Consider the following 12,977-nt stretch of genomic DNA (forward strand, 5'->3'; position numbering starts at 1 on the left):
GGAGAAAAAAAAAACACGCACAATAAAACAAACATTACAGTAGCATGTGTCTATACGAGTGTCGCAGGGCTTATTCTTCTAATGTCTCCAATCTATTTATAGGAGATAAATAGATGTGACATGGCTAGATGAATAGGTGAGACATGGATAGTTGGGTAGATTTATTAGGGGTGAATGGGCTTGTGGGAGGACAGAAGGATAAACAAACTAATGGTCTGGTGGCCCTGGTCTAGCCATCCATCCTGGTTGCAGTAACCAGGTTAATTCGTGAGAGCCTGTGAGGAGGCCCCCCAGCTTCCCACAGCCCTCTCACGGTTCGTCCTCGGGTGGGTCCTCTCTAGCCCGAGAGAGAGCAGGTAAAGTCATCAAACCAAGATGACCCCGCAACCTGGGTCTCAGCCTGAGATAACGGGATTCAGGCTCTGCCTTGGAAATTTGGTGACTTTGAAGGTGAGCTGGTGACCGTGAGGATGCTGTGGGTGTAAGCCCCTCGAGGAGACCACACAGGACCCCTTGTCTACAGCCGCACCAGTGGGAGGCCTGAGACAGGAGGGCCAGCCAGGGGAGAGGGCGCGGTCCCAGCGGCGGGAGCGGGAAACAGCGGTGCTGAGCACGCGCGGAGCGTCCGTCCACAGCCTAAGCCGCAAGCAATGCGCGGGACCCGCCCGGGCGGCAAGGAGTGCGCAGGCGCCAGGGCAGGGGGCGGAGCCTCCGCGCGCCCTTCGTCCCGTCCCCCGCGCCGGCAGCGCCTTTCCCAATTGGACGGAGCCGCTACGACGGGCGGGGAGAGCGTCGTCGCGTCCGGTGACGTCTCGGGCGGGGGGGTGGGGGGCACGTCGGCCTAGTCGGCAGCGTCGGCTGCCGTGCCTGAGTCGTCCGCTGGAAAATGGCGGAATACTTGGCCTCCATCTTCGGCACCGAGAAAGACAAGTGAGTAGGGCCGGCCTGCAGGGACTTGGGCCGGGGAGGCGACGGGCAGCGGGGAGGCGAGTGGCGGTGGCGTCCAGGCGGAGCGGGTGGCTCGGGCCTGGCGGCGTCGCGCGGCTCGGCGCCGCCGCCTCGTGGGCCGGACGGCGGGACCTGGCGGGCGGCTCGGGCTGGGCCTCGGCGCCTAGAGCTCCAGGGCGGGCGCTCCACGCCGGGTTCTACACGGGGCCGGGCTCCACGCCGCGCTCTCACCGCCGCCCCGGGCTTCTGTGGCGAGGTAACCCGTTTCTTGCAACTTTAGGCTTTGAGTTATCGTGTGTCGGAGGTGCTGGGGCACCATCCTCGGCTAGCATTCGGTCGCTGGGGCCGACCTTTGGGAGCGGTTTCGACCGAATAAAACCTCCTGCCCGCCTAAGCGTTGGCGGACCCGCTTTTCTTTTTTAAATTACGCTTTGCATATCCGTAGCCAACTGTTAGGGTAAGAGGAAAAAGAAATAACAATATTCCCGCCTGTATTCGTACGCCGCCGAGGCACCATACTCATAGCCAGCGTGTTGGCTGAAGTTTAGGTTAAGGGGAATGGCTTCTGACGCTTCGAAGGATAATTCCTACTTGGAAAAGCTAAAGATTTAAGTGTCTGGCATAATCTGCTCCCAGTAAGTAGTCACCATCTTTATGTTTCCGAGTCTTGTACAAGGTTTATGCAGATGTCACTCATGGTGGTAAGCGTTTGCAATAGATAACATTTTTTGGTGCCACATTCTCACTGTTGAAAATGTTCTGTTTTCCAGGATGGAGGCTGTCCGATCAGGCACCTTTATACAGTCTACAGTGTTTGAAAGAGGGGAATGTTTCTAAAAGTCTCGTGCCCGAATAGGCAGTCACTCGAGAGAAACATTTTATTTGGATGTCAGGTCTAGGCCAGTCTTGGAGAATCAGATGGGATAAAGCCTGGGTTCTCAGGAAGTCATGGAGGAAGGCTGTGCCTTGTGTGAAAGATGACTAAAATACATTAACAAGACTAGAGGGGTGACTCAGTGGTTCAGAGTGTAAACTGCTCTTGAAGAGGCCAGTAGTCTGGGTCCCTGAATCCCCTTCATTGCAGTCTGTCTCACAACCACTTGTAATGACAGATCTGGGGAGATCCATTACCTCTGGCCTTGGGTATACACCCACTACCCCCTTACACACATATATGTAATTTAAAATAAAACCTTTAAACACTCAAAAGCCAGGTGTGGTAGTAATACATTTAGTCCCAGCACTCCAGAGGCAGAGGTAGGTAGGTGGATCTCTGAGTTCCAGAACGGGTCTGGTGAGGTGGCTCAGCGGTTAAGAGCACAGACTGCTCTTCCAGAGGTCCTGAGTTCAATTCCCAGCAACCAATGGTGGCTCAAAACCATCTGTAACAGGTTCTGGTATGTCTGAAGATAACTATAGTGTACTCATACATTAAATAAATCTTTTTTTAAAAAATGTTCCAGGACATAGCAACCCTATCTCAAATACGTGCAAGTTTGTTTGGTGCTATGGAAGAGTGCCTTCTTTAATCTGTGGTTACAGAGAAGATGGGCCGGAACACAGTGAAAACGTGTGCCAGTTCTGTCTGACACAAGAAGTTTCCCTATTTTGATGCCCAAAGCTGGAAGTTCAAAACCAGGGGCATAGCAGTTCCGGCCCTGTGTTCATATCTGTGTAGTGAAGGGCCATCTCAGCGAACTCTTCAGAATTTCTCAAAGAACCTAGATTACTTACGATACCTTAGCTGAGATGGGAGCGTGGGGTGCCTGTTAACTTTGGAGCTTTTTAGTGGTGAGTCTTTACCAATCAAATATGTAGCTGTGATATGTTTTCTAGACCCAGCTTGTCTGGCAGAAATCACCCTTTTTCCTTGCATTTCTCCTCTGGCTGCCCCTAAAACAGGATTTCTCTGCACAGCCCTGGCTGTCCTGGAGCTCTTTGTAGACCAGGCTGGTATCAAACTCAGAGATTCCTCTACTTCTGACTCCCAAGTGCTTCCTAGCGGGTGTGTGCTGCTGCCACCCGTCCGAAGCAGAGTGTTAACTGGGAGTGCAGCTTTTGAGAGCTATTTTGTGTGGAACCCCTGAGTATTTTCAGCCAGAAGTTTGCCCATTCCAAGGTATTTTTTAAACAAACTCTTTGTTTTCTGTTGATTTTCTAGAGAGAGGTTACCCAATCAAGTTAGGTTGTGTAATGTAAGGAGAACGTTAGCAATCATTCTCCTTTCCAGATAAACTCACAGACCTACTGTTTGATCATCAACAGAGGATAACTGGTCTTCACTCCAGGGCAAGAACTTAAGCATGTGGCTCTTGCTAGAAGTGTCTGTGGGACAGCATGCCTACCTCTGCAGCTGACATCGGCATAGGGAAGCTGCATCAAGTACAGCCAACACCTAATGCTCTGGGTTGCTTGTGGCTCCTCAGAGTATCTGAGGAGGGCTTTGTGGCAGGTGAAATGCTCATAAGTGTTGTGAGGCAGGCTGGCTCTCCACAGAGCACATTCACACTAAGGTGAAGCCAAGAGACCTGCTTGCTTCTGACCAGTTTGGAAATTTCCTCTTGGTTTGGTACATGAGTTGGAGAGAGCCTGGACTTTGTTTTTTTCTTACATGGTGACAGCACTCAAGCCTGTGAGCGAGCACCACATCCTCTGGGAACAGAGTGGGCCTGTCTTAAAAGACAAAGAAAGTGTTCAAGGGGAGGGGGAAGCTTGGGGTAGCAGGAGGCAGGTTAGAGCCCTGTGGGAGCTAGAGTAGCTGTTCTATCTAACACAGCCAGCAAGAGCTGCCTGACCTCTGTAGCATGGAAGAAGGTAGCTGGGAAGCAGCTTCAAGTTCATGACGTTTCTGCTTCGTCTTCCCAGAAATAATCAGTTCTTATTTTCCCTTTCCAGAGTCAACTGTTCGTTTTATTTCAAAATCGGAGCATGTCGTCATGGAGACAGATGTTCTCGCTTGCACAATAAACCGACCTTTAGCCAGGTTTGTGTGTTGTTGGTTTTTTTGTTTTTTATTTTTTATTTTTCCCACAAATTATCAAAAGTTCTTGTGCTTTCAAGAGCGATTAATGTTCACATGCACTCAGCAAGTCAAATCTTCCCTCTGGTTTTATTTTGCATTTGTTACAGAGGGTGATGATCTACCCCAGTGGGAAGTCTTGCTGTTCTTGACCTTAGAGAAGTTTCTTAAAATATGGCTGGGTGTTGGCTGAAGCTAAAGTTCGCTGCCCTTCTCTTCTCCCTTATGGAGAGACATTAGTGGATACAGAGGATTTCTCCTCAATGGGCAGCAGTGATACAGTCACTGGGTGAGAGAAACGTGCTGGCATGGGTGTCTCTCAGCAGACCCAGCATACCCTAGTGCCCCAGAGAGGTCCATGGTTTGATACCACAAGGCATCGTGAGCATTGAAACTTAAACGTGGGCACAGATTGCTCCTCTTGGGGTTTCTTGGGTTCACTTAGAGGTGTTTGTTATCTTAGGCTTGGGTCTGCCCAAGTTAAGCTCAGTCCCAGGTTTCATTTGGTGGGCCAGTGGGGGTTGTGGGGAAAGGGCAATTGGGCCCTAGCATAGACTTGCTAATAAATGAAGAGATGGGAGACTAGAACGTCTCCCTGAGTCTGCCTAGATTGGACTGTTGAGTTCATCATTGTCCAGTCCAGGCCTACTTACAGCGGCCCTACAGCTGCAGTGCATCTTTCTTTCACATGGTTTTCCTTCTTGCATACTATATTGTTTTCCTGTAGAAGGTTAAGACATTTGCCAGTTATACAAGGAGATACAAAGAGGAAAGGAACCTTGTTTTTAGAGTGTAAGCCCCCAGGGAACTACAGCATTGGGTGTTTTTAGAGGGGAGAGCATGATAGGTTTTTCTTCCCAATTATCCTTGACTGCCCATGTTGGTGTTGGAGGCATCTGTCCTCTAAGGACGCTGAAGGGCCGGCCCTTCTCTTTTAGTGAATCTTAAGACTACCCAAGCATGTGCTCTAAACTGTTCCGAGTGTTGTTTACCCGCTGACCCCGTGGTCTCAGGCTGCTTCCTTGCATGCCTTCTGTGTCTTTGAACTTGGTTAACAGGCATGTGAGGTTGTGGGCAGAGAGAGACTGTTCTCAGTGCTCTCTGAGCCAGAGCTCACAGTTGCCTCGAGAGCTCTAAGCACTGAGGCCTAGAACAACACAGCCGAGAGGTAGGCCCCGTATACTGTGATGAGCTCAACAGTTACCTCAGTTTACCCTTTTTCTATTGCTTTCCCTACAGTGGGCAGCTTTTGTTGGCCCCAGTATTGCGGAGACTTGCAGGGACCAGGCATCTACTGGCCACCATCCTCCCAGTCAGAAGCTGGGTAAAGTCAGCTCTGGGAAGCCTCTGAAGGTGCAGGCTCACCCAGGGTGGCTGAGGGCTGGCTGCTTTAACTCAGTGGCTCAGGGGTGTGGTCTTAATGTTCAGCCTCCCTCCCAGCCGGGTGGGTTCTAGCTGCAGACCTGTCTCCCAAACACTTGTTCACCCTCCACCCTTTGAGCACAGCCGGAAGCCGAGCTCTGTGTGCAGAGCTCTTAGAGCTGCTTTCTTCCCAGCAGGTTGTTGAGAGTCCGTCTGCGCTGCAGGTCCCGCAGTGTTGGCTAGCATAATTGTAGTGGAATTCAGGGTGGGTGTCTTTGTAAGCGCTAGTGATGTGGACGTGAGATTGATGTACTATATTAGCTTACTAACTTAAACATGGTTTGTTTTTTCAGACAACTTGATTTTAAGAAGAACGGTACAGTGTAAGGTTTCAAGTCTGCCTGATCCAGTTAAAAGCACAAGGGTTAAAAGGATTTTTTCCTTAAAAAGAAGGATCGCAAAAGAGCAAATGTTTTAACTATTGTATTATGTAAACAGAGACCACCAAGAAAGTGTAAATAAGAGTCAGGTATTGGAGACAACTGGCGTGGCTGCTTTGCTCAGAGACCAGAGACCTTTAGAACTGCGTACAATTGAAGTATGCATTTGGTTAGGACAGATGACCTTGTGTGGGGAATACGATTATGTGTGACTTTTGAACCTGTTGTGTGCTGGCTTGAAGTACAAGACAATGTTAGTGTTCTCTTATCTTGTATTGAAGCACTTTATTATTCGTATTATTCATAACGGGGATCACTTAAACAACAGATACAGTTCCTTCTTGGTTGCTGGCTGACTTGACCCAAGTCACTGCTCAAACTCTGTTTTCATAATATGATGGTTTTGGTATACTCTGCACGAGACACAAGTGTCTGACTTGTGAGAAAAACAACAAACAAACGTTAACCGTTTGCAAACAAACTGTCTCTTTGCAATTGTCTAATATATGCACAGCAGCCAGTAGAATTCCCCTTTTTATTTTTTTTCCCCGCAGACCATCTTGATTCAAAACATCTATCGTAATCCCCAAAACAGTGCACAGACGGCTGACGGCTCACACTGTAAGTCCCACAGTTGGAGGAATTTTTTTAAACGATGGTGTTCAAGAGCCCACTCTTAATTGAGACATAACGCTGGCTCTGAGCTGCTGACATAGAGCTGTTGCAAACAGGACACGGTGCTGGAACCTCGTGGCGCACAGCCAGAACTTGACAGGGGCCACACGCGCTCAGGAGGCGCTCTCCTAGGAAAGTCACTGGCCGGTCTCTCCTGTTGACTTATGTTTGTCACGAGAGTGTCCGCCTACATGGAGCGGGTTCTAACCCGGGTAGCCAGTTGTCGGCCTTTACTGTGACTGAACCCTGGCCTTTCTTAAGTTCTTTCTGTAAAGTTAAAATGGTAGGAATATTAAGGAATCAACAAGGTAAGTTGCCCAGTACGTGTGGGTTTTATTTCACCATTATAATTTTTCCTCTAGGAAGTGGAGATTTCATGACATGAGATATTGTATTTCTCTGGTACAGCACTTGGTTCGTCGCAAGTGCGAGCACTTTTCCTCTCCATCTCTGTCAGCTAAGCGCCGGTGCCATCCTTGCTCCACTGGCACTTGGCAGTGGAGACTCCGCTGTGGGCAGAAGTGCGATATTGGCATCTCATGAGATCTCCCTGCACTGCAGAGTTAGCGTAGCTCAAGACAGCCACCAACTAAGGGGACACCTCTGCTCGAGGGAAATAACCCGCTCTCTTTCAGCACTGACTCAACTGAAGCGATCGATCATCACAGGCAGCCGGTTAAGTGTGTACATTTAATTTCCATAATATAAAGTTGTTGCGTTTTGTATTTCAGACCATTGCCCTCTTGAACATTTACCGTAACCCTCAAAACTCTTCCCAGTCTGCTGACGGTTTGCGCTGTAAGTTCATACAAGTTCCTTCCCTGGTTCCCTGGGCTTGCGTGTCAGAGCTCAGTGTCCATCCACCTGGTCTGCTGTGCTAGTGTCAAGAACCGCGTCCTAGAGATGTCAGGAGCTGTTGTCCCCCTGACCTGCTCGAGATCTGAACTCCTGCCCCTTAGTCAGGGTGACAGTGACTGGCAAGGACACCCTTGAAGTAGTTGGGACTTGCTGCTCTTGCTCCCTCGCACTTTGACCGTCACCCTGGGATGCACTGGGATTGAGTTGGAGGTCGGCTCTTCCCTCTGAAGAGCAGTGGCATCTGAATGGCTCTCTTGCTTTCTGGAACTCGGGTAGAAATTGCTTAGAAATTTTAAAATTTTGTTGCTCGTTAGCCTCATTTCCATAAACTGCATGTCAGAGGTCATGCTCTTTGTGAGGGCCTTGTTCTGAGTGTTTCCCAGGTGAGGGTCTGCAGCCGCACTGACTCACTCATGCAGGTGTGCTAATCACACGAGCACTCAGCGGAGAGGTGCTCGGTGTCTAGGCTACGTAGCTAGCATCTCGAGCTTGGGCGGGTGGCGTGTTACACTTGGTAATGAGGGGTACTTGGTGGGTCAACAGCTTAAGCTGGCATCACTAAACATTGCACATCTCTTCCTGTGCTGGGAGCTACTATATTTCTACAGTGGAACACTATGGTGCAGTCGTGTCCAGACCCAAAGTAGACTCCCCTTGGATGGCCACAGGCTGAATCCACCACACCCCTCACCATAACCTTCATCTCTTGTAAATCAATGGCCCCAGGAGCACCGCCTGCTGGAGCTGGCCAGGCTGGGAAACCTGGTGCAAGTGTTTGTGTAGATGGGGCTTTTTGTGTGTTCCTGCTGAGGTGCTGGGTGTGTGTGACGCTGACCTGACGATAGAGCACTCTCTAAATTGCGATAGCAGCCACCTGGCAATCAGTCCCTGCTTTAAGTGCTCGGTTTAGTTTTATTGTTAGAAATAAGGACTGGGGGGGAATGTTTTTGTGTGGTTTTACTAAGTAATGTTTGTTCCTGTCCCTGCCCTGGGGTACAAGCAAATGGAAAACAAGTGATTGGTCACAGTGGTGGTTCACTTGGGGACTCTGCTTTCCTGACAGGTTGTTGTGTTTGCTGTCTCTATTTTCAATTCACAGTATGTTTTGGGGTGTACTGTAAACTGAATTTTCACCTTTATTAAATCTTCCAGTCCTGGGGTCCAGGTTGTAGAAAGTAAATGAAACTAACTTTATTTTAGAGCAAATTAGTTCCCAGTTTGACATGTATAGAAGAATGCACTTCACATACACAAAATAATGTTAAATGGGAGTCTCAGCTTTAAGAATAATATTTCTGTAAGAAAAGTAGTCATTTCCTAAGTTGTAGTACTTAATATACTGAGCCCACTGGTGTTCTGATCAGTGTCTTGGTATGCTGGTCTCAGCCTCTGGGTCGTTTTGACAGATGGGAACTGGAATAGAGTGGGTGTGTTCATCAGTCTTAAAAAACCACCAAATGTTTGTCAGAGCTTGAGCATGGGAATATGTTTCCCTATTCTCCTTCTACCCGAATGCAGAAGGCTTTGACTTTAGCTGCTCCACTCTGCTGTGGAGCAGGCTGCTCGGGCTTTGCTGTTGCCTCTGACCTGTTCCTTCTCAGGTAGGGTCAGACACCCCTCAAGGTTTGGTCAGGTACCACATGTGGGCATGCTCCTGTCAAGAGAGCCTGGTGCAGTCAGGAAAATTGGGATTTTTCAGGCCAGTTTGTTTCCTCAAAGTCAAAATAACAAACAAATCCAGATAAGTTGGAAAGGGGGCTGCAGTTACCAAAATCAGAGCCTAGGTTAGCTCTTGGTTTCCATTACCAAATGAGTTTTGAGCAGACTTCAAGATACTGCCCCCCACACACACCAAAATGCCTTTTGTGGGGTGCACCAAAGAGGCCAGTGGGCCTGTGAGCTCTCTGCTTGTCTAGGAATATGGCTCACCGAAGGGATTAATTGAATTCAGACCCGGCATAGCTCCCAACCCCCGCGAGGCCCTTGCCAGCTCCTCACCCAACTGTTTGTAACATGACTTTGTCAACAGACCAGTTCTGTGGAGTCTTGGATTGAGGTTGAGGACGTGAGCATTGGGATAGACTGGGCAGAGGTGCTCATGAGCAGCCATGGCTTCAATCACTGCACGTGGCTTAGAGAGGAAACTTGATGCAGAGCTTGGGAACACCTTCAACAAGGTCTAACCGTCTTTATAGCAAGACATCCAAACTGCTGAAGTCTGGTGGCTTAGGTTTCAATTACATCAGAAAGAATTTTCTAGCAATCAGTGGTGGCAGTGTATAAAGGCACATGAGTTCTTGGTCACTCATCCTTGTTTCAGCTTCCATTTTGACCTAACAGAGGGAAAATCAGTGTACTTCTGGCCTCCAGTCTTAAGGAATACATGTTTATTTTTAAAAGGTCTTAATCCAGGAGTCACCTTTTTCCTTGAACTTTGTGTGGCCCTTTTGGTACCAACTGAAGCTGGCTGTGGTTTGGGTAGCCAGGACTGAGGCTGTGGGCATTTAAGAATTCAGCATCTCCAAGGCACAAGCAAGTCGGTGCTCCTGTAGCATGCAGCTGTGGCCTGGCGTCCTCTAGACAGTCACTGTAGCTGAGCTTGAGGGCAGCAAGGCCACGGGGCTCACCATCTGGGTGTCTTTGACTGCAGGTGCTGTGAGCGACGTGGAGATGCAGGAGCACTATGATGAGTTCTTTGAGGTAAGGGCCGGGTGCAAGGCGGGGGTGGCCCTGAGACAGGGCTCTGTGCGGTGCTCCTCAACGCCTGTTCTCCTTCAGGAAGTCTTCACTGAGATGGAAGAGAAGTACGGGGAGGTTGAGGAGATGAACGTCTGTGACAACCTAGGAGACCACCTGGTGGGGAACGTGTATGTCAAGGTACAGACTGGTGGGCGCTGTGGGCTGCCATCCTGGTGACTGGCCTTAGGACTAAGCTCTAAGCTTGAAGCTGTTTGGATTGGCAGGGCTAGCCTGTATACTTTGTTTCCTTTTCTGAAGTAACCTCTGTGGAAACAAGCTTACATTTCATTTGCTCTTTGTGGGCTGTCCTGGAGCCCATCTTGGGGAGGATTGGCCAGTTGAGTTTCATGAGTGCTCTGCCTCACTGAGTGTATGTAACAGTAGTGGGGTGGAGAGTCAACCCTTAGCAACACAACAGTGGAGTGGCAAACACTTTGGTTTTGCCTTTTCAGTTTCGACGTGAGGAGGATGCAGAGAAAGCTGTGATCGACTTGAATAATCGCTGGTTTAATGGGCAGCCGATCCATGCAGAGCTGTCCCCAGTAACTGACTTCAGGGAAGCCTGCTGCCGCCAGTACGAAATGGGGTAAGGAAGGAAGAGCGTGACTGGTGGTGGGCAGAGCTCAGTCTGTGGGGGCACAGTCTAACGTGTCGATCTGACCCACAGGGAGTGCACAAGAGGGGGCTTCTGCAACTTCATGCATCTGAAGCCCATCTCAAGAGAGCTGCGACGGGAGCTGTATGGGCGCAGGCGCAAGAAGTGAGTCCTGGGTGTAAGATGAATTATCAGGGTAGAGGGTGTGAGCAGGAAACCTTCCCCGGGCCGAAGGAAAGCCAGGCCTGGGACTGCTTGTCCTTAATGTTCAGGTCCTGGTATATTATCTCAAATACAAAATACCTGGGAGAATCCTGCCCTGCTTACTGGGAAGCATTCTGAAGGTATAAGCTTGTCTGGTTTTGCCTCTGCGGTGGGCAGTGGCACTAGGGTCATCTTGCTGGACTGCTGACAGATGGGCACTGTGGTCCTGTTTTCCTGGCCTTGTGTCACAGTCAAGTGAGTTCACTGATTCTAGATGGTTCTCTCCCACCCAAAAAATGGCCCAATGGACTCTGCCTAGCAAGTCCTGAGGTGGGCCAGGTTGAAGAAGGGCCAAGCTTGGCAAGCCGGTGAGTGTCTCCTGGGTGTGCATCCAGAGCTCACTGCTGCCTCACACAGCATTTGGGTTTGTTCTGAGAGCTCTGTCATAGTGAACATACCACACCCGTTCAGTTCAGTTCGGAATCTGATGCATCCTTTTTGAAGATAACATCTAAAATTGGGGTTGGGGTGCACATCTTACCTGAGGCTTGCAGGCTACTGGCCTCCGTGTGTCACCTCTGCGGTCGGGCTGTCACGCTCTGCTTCTGATGCCATTTTCTTCTCCTTGGTCCAGGCATAGATCCAGGTCCCGATCCAGGGAACGGCGTTCGAGATCCAGAGACCGTGGGCGCGGTGGTGGAGGAGGAGGTGGAGGCGGCGGAGGACGGGAACGTGACAGGAGGCGGTCAAGAGACCGGGAGAGATCTGGACGATTCTGAGCCGAGCTGTTTTTACCGTGTGTCTGCTAGACAGTGTTGTAGTTGGTTGACAAGCCAGTTCATAATGGGATTTTTTTTTTAAAAAACAACAAAAAAAAACAAAGATGGGTTTCTGAATAAACTTTGTAGTGATACAGTACTGGTGTGACTTCTTGTAAAGTCTTTGTCTGCAATTGCTCTTCTAAAAGTGCTAGCCCTATGTCCTTGAAGAAGGTTCACATCACTTGGAATAAACACAACTTTAAATTTGGGGCATAAAATCACAGCATGTGAGGGAGGGTAAGGAGCTGCCGTAGTACCCTTAGTGACCAGGAGTCTCCCTCAAGGCTTGTGGGGGTCTCTGCCTTTCTCTGCTGACAGCCAATGAGTCCATGTCCCTGCTACACCCAACCTCAGGCCACCAACCATATTTGCAAGAGAGCATGTCCTAAGGTAAGGTGACCTTTAGGGTCACATGACCTGTGTGTCTTCTAGCTGGGACTTAAGTAATCATGCAGTGTGCATGCCTGGTGGACAGGATGGCTGGTGTGTGTTTACATGCCCAGGAAGTGGTCCGTGTGAAAATGTCCCATCAGCATTCACTGCTGTCCGAGGTCCTTCTGTGTGGATCTCTCACTAAAGCACCTGTGCTGGGAGATAGGGTACTGCTGCCAGTCTAGATACCGTGACAAGCGATGGCATACTGTGGCTATACTTCAATGCCAGGCCTGGGTGACAGACACTAAGCTACTTCTGGGAGTTCACACACTGCATCTGGACAGCTGAACCTGCTGTGGGTGGGTGTCCCATGGACACCTCTAGTAAGCATCTGCTCACTGGTACGTTCAGAGCATTGCTCTTGGGGTAAGAGGATGTGGGTCTATCCCTAGACATGATATCACATCAGGAGTTACTACTCCAGTCTGTGGCATGCTTTATGACAGGCTCCAGAAAGTTCTTTTTATTTTATGTATACGAGTACACCATTAGTCTCTTCAGACACACCAGAAGAGGGCATCAGATCCCATTACAGATGGTTGTGAGCCACCGTGTGGTTACTGGGAACTGAACTCAGGACCTCTGGAAGAACAATTGGTGCTTTTTAATCGCTGAGCTGTCTCTCCAGTTCTTAACTTCTGGATCATCACAACCACCATTGGGGGTAGGGGTGGGGCTCAAATGACCCTTTCACAGAGATCACCAAAGACCACCATAAGACATGATCTATAACAGCAAAATTTCAGTTACATGAAATAACGAATAGTTCCATGGTTGGGGTCACCACAAGTGAAGAATTGAATGAAACTATTAGAAGGTCACAGTTTCTCCTTGAGGGGACTCCTGGTCACTAAGGGTACTACAGCTCCTTACCCTCCGTC

The 12,977-nt window shown here is 49.4% G+C and overlaps 1 protein-coding gene across 3 annotated transcripts; it reads left to right on the top strand.

The window, feature by feature from the left end:
• The first annotated feature begins 800 nt into the window (after nucleotides 1-800).
• On the top strand, nucleotides 801-11,758 carry U2af1 (U2 small nuclear RNA auxiliary factor 1). Of its 3 annotated transcripts, XM_031347741.1 has the most exons (9): nucleotides 881-930; nucleotides 3,844-3,931; nucleotides 6,324-6,390; nucleotides 7,176-7,242; nucleotides 9,953-10,002; nucleotides 10,081-10,179; nucleotides 10,494-10,627; nucleotides 10,709-10,801; nucleotides 11,475-11,758. In XM_031347741.1, exons 5-9 carry the CDS (start codon nucleotides 9,973-9,975, stop codon nucleotides 11,617-11,619), a joined length of 501 nt encoding a protein of 166 aa, XP_031203601.1. In that variant the 5' UTR covers nucleotides 881-930; nucleotides 3,844-3,931; nucleotides 6,324-6,390; nucleotides 7,176-7,242; nucleotides 9,953-9,972; the 3' UTR covers nucleotides 11,620-11,758. The 3 variants fall into 3 exon arrangements, with proteins under 3 accessions (XP_031203600.1, XP_031203599.1, XP_031203601.1); XM_031347740.1 differs by lacking the exon at nucleotides 7,176-7,242 and having other exon boundaries at nucleotides 801-930; XM_031347739.1 differs by lacking the exon at nucleotides 6,324-6,390 and having other exon boundaries at nucleotides 801-930.
• Nucleotides 11,759-12,977: the final 1,219 nt, after the last annotated feature.

This window comes from Mastomys coucha, unplaced genomic scaffold, assembly GCF_008632895.1.
Source record: "Mastomys coucha isolate ucsf_1 unplaced genomic scaffold, UCSF_Mcou_1 pScaffold3, whole genome shotgun sequence".
In the NCBI taxonomy this organism is placed as follows: domain Eukaryota; kingdom Metazoa; phylum Chordata; class Mammalia; order Rodentia; family Muridae; genus Mastomys; species Mastomys coucha.